Source organism: Ochotona curzoniae, unplaced genomic scaffold (assembly GCF_017591425.1).
Source record: "Ochotona curzoniae isolate NIBS_2020 unplaced genomic scaffold, NIBS_Ocur_1.0 contig_4148, whole genome shotgun sequence".
NCBI lineage: Eukaryota > Metazoa > Chordata > Mammalia > Lagomorpha > Ochotonidae > Ochotona > Ochotona curzoniae.
This window is the reverse complement of record NW_024466146.1, coordinates 3,286-16,525: the sequence shown is the minus strand read 5'-3', so window position 1 is coordinate 16,525 and position 13,240 is coordinate 3,286. Positions and strand designations below refer to the sequence as shown.

General features: G+C 44.7%; 1 protein-coding gene across 1 annotated transcript; it reads right to left on the bottom strand.

Moving 5' to 3' along the window:
• Nucleotides 1-2,639: 2,639 nt before the first annotated feature.
• On the bottom strand, nt 2,640-8,284 carry LOC121159365 (caspase-10-like; the record flags this gene model as incomplete). Its single annotated transcript, XM_040984385.1, has 3 exons — nt 2,640-4,271; nt 7,168-7,660; nt 8,155-8,284. Coding segments are annotated over 3 exons (777 nt in total), but the record flags the coding sequence as incomplete, so codon positions are not given.
• Between the last annotated feature and the right edge of the window lie 4,956 nt (nt 8,285-13,240).

Below are 13,240 nucleotides of genomic sequence, written 5' to 3'. Positions count from 1 at the left end.
AACTCACATCACCTAACTACCAAAGTGAACCCAAAGCTTAAACACATAGGTTTTCAAATCACATGTCCAGAGGGTTGTAAATCCTCCACTCATGATGAAATGACTCGCATGAGTCACTTTGTGTTCCACAAGTTGGGCCCAGGGTCTCTAGGTTTCAAACTTCCAAGTTCCTGATGCCACTTTTGCTTTAAGTGGTCCCCCTCCTCTCCCCAGCTAGAGTTTTAGCAAAGATGAGGGGAGGTGGGGCAGTTATCTAGCATAGAATCAAAAAATGCAAAACTTGGAACTAGAACCAAAAGAGCAAACTTGAAACTGGCACTTGGCAAGAAATATGAGAACCTCTTGCTATTCATGTCCTATAAAAGAGTTATGGTAAACTTCTTCCCTTCTTGAGCACCAGAAAGTAGGCTCAAAAATCAGTGGCAATAGTTGGATACAAAACAACAACAACAAAAAGCTGGATACAAAGTAGTCCTTCCAACATGCCAGGACGTGTGTAGGAAACAGACCTGTAGACAGCCACAAGAGAATGAAAGCATGAGGCAAAAAAACAAAAAACTCATGTACCTGGAGAATCAAACATCAAAGGGCCCATGAATTGCAGCTGGAGAACAGCTTGACTAGATCAGTCAGAAAGCATCTGACCTGGAAGATTTCATGAATCATCTAAGACAAAAATTGCATGTGAAATGAGGTAAATTTCTAATTTTGGTTTTCCTTGGAACAGACTTGCTCATTGGTAAAGTACTGCTATTCAACAACATTGTTCTCTGTGCTATACAGGCCAGAGCTTGTTCTGATGAATCAGTTTCCACTCCTCACCTCACATGAACACTGGCAGAACAGAGTGTCTTACCAAGAGTAATCCCTGTGGCATCAAACCTGCCCATCACCATGTGAATCCCTGAAATCAAGGTCAGTAGGGTACCATGACAGCTAATAGCCCAAGTAACGGTAAACACCAGTAACATCACTTTCCATTCCATCACTAACATTTTGCATAAAACTTTATCAAATATTTTTATGTTTTTTTATCTTGTTTGGCACCAGCCAAATGTGTGAGTAAAGGAGAGAGAAGAGGAAAGAAACAAAACTGAAGTACAAGGTCTTGTAGGTTTTATAAAATGAAGCAAGATCTGGTGGTATCTCAAAAAATTCATAAAAGATGGAATTAAATGAGCCTAAGTGATGTTTTTCATAATTGTCATTTTCCATGATCTTTTTGCAGAGTCTTTGCATTTCAAAAAATTTTCACCAAAACAAATGGATGTTTTAGTTCTGTTTTCCACAAAACGTTTTTGAAATATGTTTGAATGTAGAACTTGGAACCTGCACAGTTCCTTCATAACTCTCTGGGAAGATTATTGCTACAGACATTGTCAAAAAGCTGTGATGAAATCACCTGCTATTCCTAAACACTAAACTGTCACACACACATGCAGACACTTAAAATTAGACAAATGCATTGCTTCACACAACCTCCAGGGCAAGGATAAGTAGACAAGAGTCAACAAGGAGGCCTCCAGGTGTCTGTACATATGCACACTTCACAGGTAGAAATGCCAGGGACCATTAAACTGCTTGCTAGAGGCCTTTCAAAAGAAAGTACACTGAGGGCCAAGCACAAAGGCTCAATGGCTAAACCCTCACCTTTCAGCAGCCAGGATCCTATATGGGTGCTGGTTCATGTCCTGGCTGCTCCACTTCCCATCCAGCTCCCTGCTTACCAACTGGGAAAGCCATAGAGGATGGCTCAAAACCTTGGGACCTTGCACCCATATGGGAGACTCAGATGAGGCTTCTGACACCTGGCTTTGGATCATGCTCATATCCAGGTATTGCAGCCATTTGGGAAGTGAACTAGCAGATGGAAGCTCTTTCTTCAGGCTTCTCCTTCTTTTTGTAAGTCTGATCTGCCTTTCCAATAAAAATAAATAAATCTAGAAAAAAACTGGTACAATTGCCTAGCAGCTAAAATCCACTCTCTGCATGCACCAGGATGTCAGAGGGGGCCAGTGTGTGTCCTGGCTGCTCCACTTCCCATTCAGTTCCCTGCTTATGGCCTGGGAAAGCAGTCAAGGATGGCCCAAAGCCTTGACCACAAGACCCTATGCCTGTGTGGGAGACCCAGAGGAAGCTCCTGGCTCCTGGCTTCAGATTGGTCATTGTCACTTGAGTAGTGAACAAGCAGATGAAAGATCTTTCTCTCTGTCTCTCCTTCTCTCTGTAGAGCTGACTTTCCAGTGCAAAAGAAATAAATCTTCAAAACAAAAAAGAAAGAAGCTCATCAAAAGTCTCCTGATTCTGGAGTTTACCCTTGAACAGGCACTAGGTTCTAGGAAAATGGAACTATGAACTAGACCACACACCCAGGACTTCACCATCAAACCCCAGGTGGCCTAACAAAAGAGATTTCAACAGCAGTGTTTTGTAAGCTGCAATTCTAATATGGACATATCATGAACCAGTGAAAACAGCAGCTCCCCATACAGGTTTTATCAAGGATATTGCTAGTGTTTGGTTGATGTTAATGATGTCCGCTGTGATTTGAAGCAATGAAACTTGAGCCCAGCTATTTCCATCTGGAGTACCATCAGAAAACTCCATCCACCAACTAAACACACCCAACCACAATTAGGTACAGAACTACACATTTTCTATCACGTTTCCAATATCTTGTGGCTGAGGCTCCAAAAGTTGGCTGGATTGAATTAGTGTCTCAGAGAAAGGGACGTGCAGGACAAAATAAATATCAAGGCTTTGTTCCGTGTCCTTGGTTCTTTCTTTTGTGTCATGCCATCCATCACTTGCAGAGAACGACTGTTAAGTGGCCAAAGGCTACACATATCCACCTGGCCAGAGACTCTTATCACCAGCTTTTAGCCTTTGCTGTATGAAAAAAATGCTTTGGGAAGACCATCCTAACATGTAAATTAAACATAGTTCTTCAGTCAAGTGGCATTCAAAGTCATGCAATGCTAGCTACCCGAGAAAAGTAGTATAAAAACTACTCATGGAAAACCCATTATAGATGCATTTAACTTTCACATATTTATCAAGGCACTCTCGAAAGATATTTTCCTGCATTTCTTAGCATTTCTTATGAGTAGTTGCATGTGCAAAGAAATGTTCATAATATCGTATGATAGCCTATATCATTACAGTTCACTTTCATGGGAAATAAAGTCAATAAGCCATGACAGCAGGTAACTGTAAGTTGTTATAGCTCCTTAGGCTCAGCTTCCTTATCTATAAATCATTTAACCACAGAACTTTCAATCTCCCTCCCAGGTCTACTTTAAAATATGATTCCAGGAAATACAAAGAAAACTTTCTCTTGAAACTGAAAAAGAAAAAAAATTAAGAACAAAAAAAATCCAAAATCTTATTCTCAAGGTATCAATGTTTCAAAATGAAGCTGCTTCCTTAATCCAGTGCCTAGTATCTCTCCGACCAAGGACAACCCCATGATAACAACCCAATAAACAGCTCTGATCCCTGAGATGGACTCTCTGCCTGTCTGTCAGGCCAGAGCAGTAGAGTGTGTAGTGCAAGGTGAAGGCTGTTGATTACAGTGCAATTGCAAAATCTGAGGATACTCAGGGAAGAGAAAGGTGCTTCTCTGTACACTGAGTCTTGCCTGAAGCCAGTTTTCTTCATTGGTGGGTTTAAATTCGTTTCACTTAGTTTGAGTTAGGTGTTCTGTCAGCAACACTTGAAAGCTTCTAGTCAACACAGATGTTGACAGTAACCTGCAGTTTCTGTTACTGGAGCAGCTGAACAGTCTGTTAAGAACAGTGGTTCCTTGGGTTCAAGAGAAGTTTGAACCAAACCTAATTCTACTGAGTATCTCAGATTCACAAACCACAACCAATTATTCTATTCAAGTTACACAATTAAAGCTACATACGACCTATGTCTTCAATAAGGAAAAGTGTCTAATGTTCAGACTTATCAAAAATAGTATTTTCAAAAAAAGGTCAGAATTGATGTATTGAAAAAATAGAGGACAGATGGAGACCAGCTCATCATCTGTCACAGGTTCCCATGCAGGATGGGAGGAAAGAGGATGTGATCAAAGGTTCCTTTCAAGCCTATTATTCCATCAAATTCCCTTCTATGATGAAGGCTGCTCCTGTGGCACAGGAAATACTAGTCGCTTCCTTAGTGTGAAAGCAGGCTGGGGCATCTGTCTCATTTTCCCACTTCTGTCCTTTTGTTGACTCACATCATTATTAACCGCCGTGAGGATGGATAGGATGTCTTCACCTCTGTGGACAGAGAGAGAGAAATATGTTTCAATAACCAAGAGAAAGTCACACATCAGATTTTAGAAAGAGACCACATGCCAGGGCTGCATAGATGTGTGGTAGATACCACAGTGCACTGATACTGTCTCTTCCATTCTTGGTTCAAGGATGGATACACAGGGCTGCATGACACATTTCAACACTTAGAATGGAGTCTGACCAATGGTGGCAGGTACACAATATTCACAATACAGACTATGATCAACACCATATAAAAAGTAGGTCTAGTTTCATTACCAAGTTCAAGATAGAACTTACTGACTGACAGGATGTTCCTCCATGGAAGAGGAACCACATTTGCCAGAACACTTTAGGGTAGAGTAATACCACCAGAAACAAATATAAGCTCTAGAGACAGGACTCAACTTGCAGTTGTAGCTTAATCACTTACTAGCTGTATGATCTAAGCAGGTTACAAATCTGACTTAGGTTCCTTAGCTCTAAAAATGGGGAGCATAGGAGTCCTCATTGCTTTTTTTAACGATTTATTCTCTTTTTTATTACAAAGTCAGATGTACAGAGAGAAGGAAATACAGAGAGGAAGATCTTCTGTCGGATGATTCACTCCCCAAGTGGCTGCAATGGCTGGTGCTACACCGATCCAAAGCAGGGAACCAGGAACTTCTTCCAGGTCTCCCACATGGGTGCAGGATCCCAAAGCTTTGGGCCATCCTCGACTGCTTTCCCAGGCCACAAGCAGGGAGCTGGATGGGAAGTGGAGCTGCCGGGATTAGAACCAGCACCCATATGGGATCCCGGCACATACGAGGCGAGGATTTTAGCTGCTAGGCCACGCCACCAGGCCCTAGTCCTCATTACTTTTTATGGAAAAGAAATATTCTATGTGTGTAAGTATATATATATATATATATATATCCAATCAATTGATGGATATCTAGATTGATTTCATATGTTTGCTATTGTGAATTGAGCTGCTATAAACATAGGAATGCAAGTACCTCTTTCATATCCTGATTGCATTGGCTTAGTACATATTTCCAGGAGTCCAATGGATTTAGTTTTTTGAGAAATCTCCATACTGTTTCCATAATGATTATACAAATTTACATTCCCACAAACCACATATTAGGGTACTCTTTTCACAATATTCTTGGCAATATTTATTTCTCTTGGGGCTCAGGGAGCGATGAAAATCATGGCTCTGGTGAAGATGAAGGAATTGATCAAATGAGGTTGTTGCCTGCAATGCCAGCATCCCATAAGGAACCACTCCATGTCCCAGCTCCTCCACTTCGCAGCTCACTCCCTACTAATGGTCTGGGAAGAGCAGACCCTTGCCAATCAGGTAGGAGGCCTGAATGAAGCTCGTGGCTCCTTCCTTCAGCCTGGCCCAGGGCCAGCTGTTGTAGCCATCCAGGAAGTAAACCAGTGGATGGAAGTTCTTTCTCTGTCTCTTCCTATGACTGTCCAAATAAATAAGTAAATATCTTTACAAAAGAAAATACATTATATATATAAAATAAGGAGTAAGAGGCAAATGCAAAGTTGACTCTGGCTCCAATGCTGAATTATGGAAGAGAATTGTAGCAAGTTTTAAAAATGTGGATTGAGGAGTAGGAGCTCCTGGAGAGATCTGGGAAGGTGAGCTCAGGAAGAAGGGAGCTGATGTGAGGACCCAAGACAACAGAGTCAGGTGATGACTGAGGTCAACTCAAACAGTCATTCATCAATCCAGCTCAACAATACACCAGATACTGTGTCATATACTGAGAGTGGAAAGTGGAATGAAACAGAGTCTCTACCTTGCAGGAATTCAAAAACAAATAAGCCGGAGATGATAATATAGGAGGTGTTTGATTGAAGTGTCAGTGATCTCCAGGTACAGCCAAATCTGCCAAGAACACAGAAGGAAGAGAGAAAAGGGGAAAAGGAGAAAAGGGGAAGGTGGTTTGAGGAAGAATCTTGGTGAGAGAGTAAGAGAGAAAGAGGGGAAAGGGGAAAGGAGTGAAGAATAAGGTCTAGGAGGAATCTTGGTGAAGTCCCATTTTCAGGGTCCAGATAAAAGTATGTGATAGGGCCTGGTGCAATGGTTCAGTAGCTAAATCCTTGCCTTGTAAGCACCTGTATCCTATATAGGCACCTGGTCTTGTCCTGGGTGCTCCACTTCCCATCCAGCTACCTGCTTGTAGCTTGGGAAAGAGAGGACGGCCCAAAGCCTTGGGACCCTGCGCCCATGAGGGAAACCAGGAAGAATCCCCTGGTTCCTGACTTTAGATTGGCTCAGCTCTGGCCATTGCAGCCACTTGTGGAGTGAACCATCAGATGGAAAGACTTTCTCTCTGTCTCTTCTTCTCTCTGTATGTCTACCTTTGTGATAAAAATAAATAAATCTTTTTAAAATGTGACAGAGAAAGAAGTGAAGTTATTGAGTCATGGGAAAATTATGTCTAAGTCAGCACATGGCCATTATAAATAAGTGAACAAATGTTCTTCAGGTCATTGTTCATGCTTTGCCCAGAACATGCTTTGCTCAACTGTTTGCCAAAACATCCCTTTCCATCTCTAGAACCCTCTTCTGATCCTCCAAATCTTGGCAAGGTGCTCATTCCACCTATTCTCCCAACACCTACACTTCACAATGTATGCCTACCATCTGAGGATGCTCTTTCACTCTTTCATCAACATACTTGTTTGTGTGTCTATCCCACTAGCTTATGAGTTACTTGAGGACAAATATTGCTTCTTTTGAATTCCCCTATTTTACTTGCCATGTCCACACTGGGGCTCAACAGAAGTTTGTTGGGTGGATAAGCAGGTGATGAGTGCATAATAGATAAACACATAGTTGAAGAGATGAATAAACAGGTAGCTGAATGGAACAAGTCAGAGTTCTCACCTTGGGACCAAGGCTTTCAAATGTTCACAGAGAGACTGTATATACCAGCTGCCATTCTTCACATGCCGAACAGATGCATACCCAGGGACTGTAGCCAGACCAAGCAGGAAATCTGCCTCATTAGGGATGCTTTGCCGAAGGGAAGGAGTTATACACTCAGGATTCACAGCATCAGTTTGGATGGATGCAACAGGTTGTATCTCATCCCCTTGACAGGCCTGGATGAAGAAGAGTTTAGGCTTGCCAGCCAATCCAGGACATTGCTGGGCTGTGAAGTGAGATACAATGTCCCGGATGGGAATGGGGACTGCATCAGAAGAGTAGACAGTTCCAAATTCGCCATGGGTCAGGACACAGAACACGAAGCAGTCTGCATGCTTATGGTCTGGGTGGCGCTTCTCCTCCTGCAGCAGTGCGTCTAGGGCTTCCTTTGTCTTATTATTATATGTGCTGACTGTAAACTCAAGCCACTGAAACACTTGTGTCAGGCACTCTAGGCAGAAAAGGAGACAAAAGAGGAGCCAATGAAGTAAAACAAAAAAGGTAAAGAAATAATGCAAAGCGAATAGTTATCAAAACTGCTTGAAGCTTTGGACTAGTTCTACTTCCACAACAATAAACTCTGACAATGATTTCTCATAGGACCCACAGGGCTGACCCTAAAGTCCTGAAAGTCAGCTGTGATGTGTAATCCACACCATGTGTCTCTCCCATGGTGGCACTCCTATTAAGGGCACAGCCAGAGCCAAAAACCAAGTCTTATCACACCCAGCAACCCAGTATGCTCTCCCTCGTGCAGGTGGAAGAGCTGTAACTAGCAGGAACTCCTGCCACTCAGCGTAGGTTGGTGATACTCCAGGAGCTTAATAACATGGATAATAGCATCATTACACTGATGTGAAGATGAAAGTACCAGAAAAAAATGAGAAAAGAAACAAGTGGTTTTTCAGATCCCCAATTCGCCTTGCTATGCTATTGCGGACTCACCCACATCTTTCTGGGTCCCATGCCTATTTGGCAGGGAAGCAGCAAATATCTCGTTGTTGATGATGACACAATGGCCTCTGTGTTTCTGGTCCATCCTATACATAGTGGCCTTGAAGAGAGGGAGACCAAACTAATTAGCAGCCAACCTTACATTAGGGGGTTAAATGGGTTTTTTCCCCTAACCTCTAGATTAGGATTCTATCCAAAATATGAAGTAAGGGAAATGATTGTATTTGAATTGTTTCAGAGAACAAATGTTCACACCAACAAATTTTAGCTTTTAGTGCCTTTGAAAAGAAATGTATTGAGAGAAGACAAGTGGCAGTGCAGGCTTCTGACCACCTCTGGTGACATTCTCAATAGATTGATGGTGTTCATGTGACAGTGCAGCCATTTGTTTTACTTCTCTACCTTGTGAGAGTGCTAAAAAAAAAAAAAAAAAAAAAAAAAAAAGCACACACACACACCTAAATAAAATGAGAAAGACAGTCGCTGAACTGATGGTTAGCAAAAAGAAGGTGGAATAGAAATGCTAGAACAAAAGGACAGTCCCAGGTGAGACCAGGGACAGCTGAAGACACGGACATGGTGTTGATCTCCCATCACCATGTGCGGCCACCATCATGGCCCCATGGAGCCCATTCTTTTGCCTGATGACACAGCCTACAATGTATGTAATCAGCTGTCCCAGCATGGTGAGTTGGTTTAATGTATATCCTCCTACAAACTTTCAGGTATTCACTGAATCCCTTTGCTATGCTGGTAGCCATGACTTCTGGCCATATCCTCCCTAGCTTCTTTCCCAATGTTGCTCACTCACACTCCCCAAACATCTTTCTCCAAGCACTTAGATGCCTATACCAAGAACTGCCTGATGTAGCATCCACATGGAGAATGTTTTTCTTTCTAAGCACCCCTGTGACATAAATCTAGTCATCATTCCTGACAGCACGGGATTCATATCCCCACATTTCTGAAACTTTGTGGAAAGCCACACTGCTAGAAGGGGAAAGGTTGAGGAATTAAGATCCCATGGATCAGGCTCAGTGCAATAGCCTAGTGGTTAAATCTTCACCTTTCATGCCCAGGACCCCATGTGGGTGCCAGTTCATGCCCCAGCTGCTCCATTCCCCATCCAGCTCCCTCTTGTAGCCTGGAAAGACAGTAGAGAGTTGCCCAGGGCCCTGGAACCTTGCATCCACGGGGGAAACACAGAAAAAGCTCCTGACTCCTAATTTTAGATCAGCTCAGCTCTGGCCTTCACAGCCATTTTGGGAGTGAACCAACAGATAAGGGATCTCTAGATCTCTGTCTCTCTTTGTGTGAATCTGCCTTTCCAAAAGAAAGAAAGAAAAGATTCCATGGATCTACTCAGGAGTTCCTGGGGGGTGGACAAAAAACCATGTCAGCTATTCCCTGTCCCTGGGATTGCAGGGTAGGAAGGGACAGTCACACACCCACCTTGGGCAAAGATCAATCCAAAGCCCTGGATTTAGCTTAGTCACGCCTTTGGCATGTTACTGAAACTCTCCTCTGGATAGCGATCCATCACAGAGGTGAAGTCCACAGTAGGTGACTGACTCAGGACAGGGGCGGGAAAGCATCACGTAAGGCTGTTCTCTTCTCGCATTCCCAGCAGTTGGTAATAAAACCACCCAGCTCTGGGACACAAGTCAGTTGCTCACTGCAGGTAAGGGCCAGTCCTTGAGGCTCAGCCAGGCTAAGCCAATTCTCAGAGCAGAAAGCGCAGAGAGGGGCCTGAGCTACAGCAGTTGGGTACCCTGCAGCTCCTGGAAGCCACACTTAGACTTGGCCAAACTGAGAATCATAAAGAAACTGCATCATTCTTCAGGAAACAAAGCAGTTTCCTGCTCACTCAGCTACACTGTAATATAGCCAAGTCCTTGAAGGTCCACTCTGGTGTCAGACTGACTGATAAGTTCATTTCTACCCTTTTATAGCTGCAGGAGGTTCGGGGAAGTCCCAGACGAGCTAGGACCCAGCTTTCTGATCTTGAAGGGAGAACAACAGCAGTACCTAGATGGCTGGAGGGTAAAATGTGATGAGTCTGTAAATTTTCTAAATAGACCCTGGGATTGGGTAAGGTATACAAGAATGGTGCCTCCAGCACCATCAGCATCACATTGAGCAACCTCCAGGTTTGGCCAAGAGTGAAGTGTCTTCTGTGTCAGAAACACAATGAGGAAGGGGCTCTGATAAACTGACATCACAGAGAGACTTCACCAAAATCCTGCTTCTTCCTAAGCAGTTTAGTCCAGTGGGAGATTCTGGAATGTTCTGCCTAAGGTTCTAGCTTCAGGCAGGGATGCATGCATTACACACACACAGCACTGCCACCTTTCTCCCCCGCTTCCTCCAACTGCTCTCCCTCCAACCAAGAGGAACACCAGCCACATGCAACTGGCTCTGGTTGCACATGCTGTTCTGTCACCGTGGCCCACAGACATTAGCACTCTCCTGACCTGATTGTGAGGTATGGAGGGAGAGCAGCAGCTGCGTGAATTCTCCAGAATCTTCTAGACTAAGCTTGAAAGCACAAGGCAGTCATCCCTCTCCACCCTCTCCACAGGAAAGCCTAGAGCAGTCTCCGAGTGCCATGAATTGAAAGAGAAAGACATTCTCTATTAAGCCAGTCAGCTTTCTCTCCCAAGGTGTCTTGACATATGTCAACTCTGACTGTGTCCCTGCCCTGCTGGTCCCAAGTTGTGCCACATGCACCAGGAATACCTTCGATAACACCCTATTTTGCTAGGCCTCTTTGGAAACAACAAATACGTGAAATGCAGAGAGTTAGTAGAGTTGGGAGGAAGGTAGAGGTCTGGGCTTGTTGCCGAGGAGGACATAGAGCTCACACCCAACCCACAGGAGAGGTCACTGACGGGAGACAACAAGAGAATCAACAGACAGCCCAGCAAGCGTGCCTGATGCCTGTGCAGGGGGTGCTGTCCCTGCAGCCTGCTTTTCTGAGGATTGGCAACAAGCCAGTCCACCCATAGACAAAAACTGCAGAGCCACACGTCAGCCATTAGGTGGAGCAGGAAGTTGAAAGCAAACTTCCCCCTCCTCCAGGAGACACTGTCACAGGAAGGAAGCAAAAAAGAATACTGTAGCAGGCTGTCCGCTCCCAGATAAAGGAGGGCAGGGGGAAGGAAGATGGATTTGTTTCTTTCAAAGTAACCACAGCGCAAATTAAGAAAAGCAATGGGGCATCTCTCCTTCTCTCCTTTCAAGAGGCGCCCTATTTCCCGGCTTTTTATCTTGGGAGGTGCTTTCCTCTTCCTCTTCTTTCCTTGCTCACCTGGTCCATGTCTTCAACTGGTAACCAGCTTTTTATTTCTATATTAAGCTGAGGAAAGAACCCACTGAGCTTTTCTGGTAACACATTTTTCCTGATACCAAACATTGGGTGTGCCAAAGACCTAGACTGCAGACATGTGGCTCAATTCAACTGAGACAAGACTTTCCAAGTGGTCTTCAGACTCCAGATGACCCAAACATGAAACCTTGTATGACAACCAACTTCTATCATAGCAACTTGAATGACCCAGACTATAGCTCTGTGGATCCCACACCTCCAGAGGTTCTTTACCCAAGTGACACCCATTTCAGCAGGAAGTAGCTCAACGACGTCTTCACCCTTTACCCCTACAGAAGTAGGATGTGAGATTCCAAGAGATTCAAGTGGGTAGCATAAGTATTGTCCACCCATTTCCTAACTGGTTAAGAGACCACCAATGGGGAACCATTTAGCTGTAGATTCCCATCCAACAAGGATGAGTCAGGGAATAGTTAAAATTCCAAGACCCTTCCTCAAATCTTTGGTGTCTCTACTTCTCTCCTTTCAAGAGGCACCCCACTTCCTGGCTTTTTCTCAAGAGGTGCATTCCCCTTCGATTTTCCCTGCTCACCTGGTCCCTTCACAAAGAAAACTCTGTCTGGGAAAAGAAGAAAAAAGAAAAGAGAAGGAAGGGAAGGGAAGGGAAGGGAAGGGAAGGGAAGGGAAGGGAAGGGAAGGGAAGGGAAGGGAAGGGAAGGGAAGGGAAGGGAAGGGAAGGGAAGGGAAGGGAAGGGAAGGGAAGGGAGGGGAAGGGAAGGGAAGGGAAGGGAAGGGAAGGGAAGGGAGGGGAAGGGAGGGGAAGGGGAGGGAAGGGAGGGGAAGGGAAAGGGAAGGGAGGGGAAGGGAAGGGAAGGGAAGGGAAGGGAAGGGAAGGGAAGGGAAGGGAAGGGAAGGGAAGGGAAGGGAAGGGAAGGGAAGGGAAGGGAAGGGAAGGGAAGGAAAGGAAAGGAAAGGGAAGGGAAAGGAAGGAAAGGAAAGGGAAGGGAAAGGAAAGGAAAGGAAAGGAAAGGAAAGGAAAGGAAAGGAAAGGAAAGGAAAGGAAAGGAAAGGAAAGGAAGAAAATAACGACAATCAAGGGGCAAGTGCAGATGGGCAGGGATTTTGTGCAAATTTCTCTGCATATACTTACTTGTTCATTGGGCTTTGCATCTGGGTTGATATTTTATCTAGCTAGACAAAAATTTAAACTATATCCAGGGGCCTGTCTTTTCTGTTTCCTTTCCCTATCCACCATCATGACCATTCTGCAGAAGACAGCTCCCCCAAAAGCACCTGACTGGGCTGATGGGGAGCAGCCAGGCCTGTTGCAATGGGAGCATTGGATAGGTCTTGTGTGAGCCAATCAGCAACCCACTTCTCAGTCCTGGAGTGGCCTCCCTGTTGAAGCCCCAGCCCCCACCACACCAGACCAAAGCCACACTGCTGCACTTGAGGCCACACAGCATGAAAGAGCCTTAACTTGGAGAACAAGTGTGAAGGAGCATAGATTTACCTTCCAGAAGGTGTCCTACCTTTCTTCCGTCTCAAGCCACAGTTCCCTTCCTACAGAATCCTGGACTCCTTATAAGGGGCAGCCTAGGGCCCAGCCAGGTATCTGCTGGTTTGGGGGCATGCTTGAAAGAAGCTTCTGAGATTCACAGCACTCAGGGCTGGCAGCATCTCTGCCTACCAGCTCCAGGCCCTGCCTCCCATGATTAGTCCCTTCCCAGGGCTGTGATAACTTGAGTT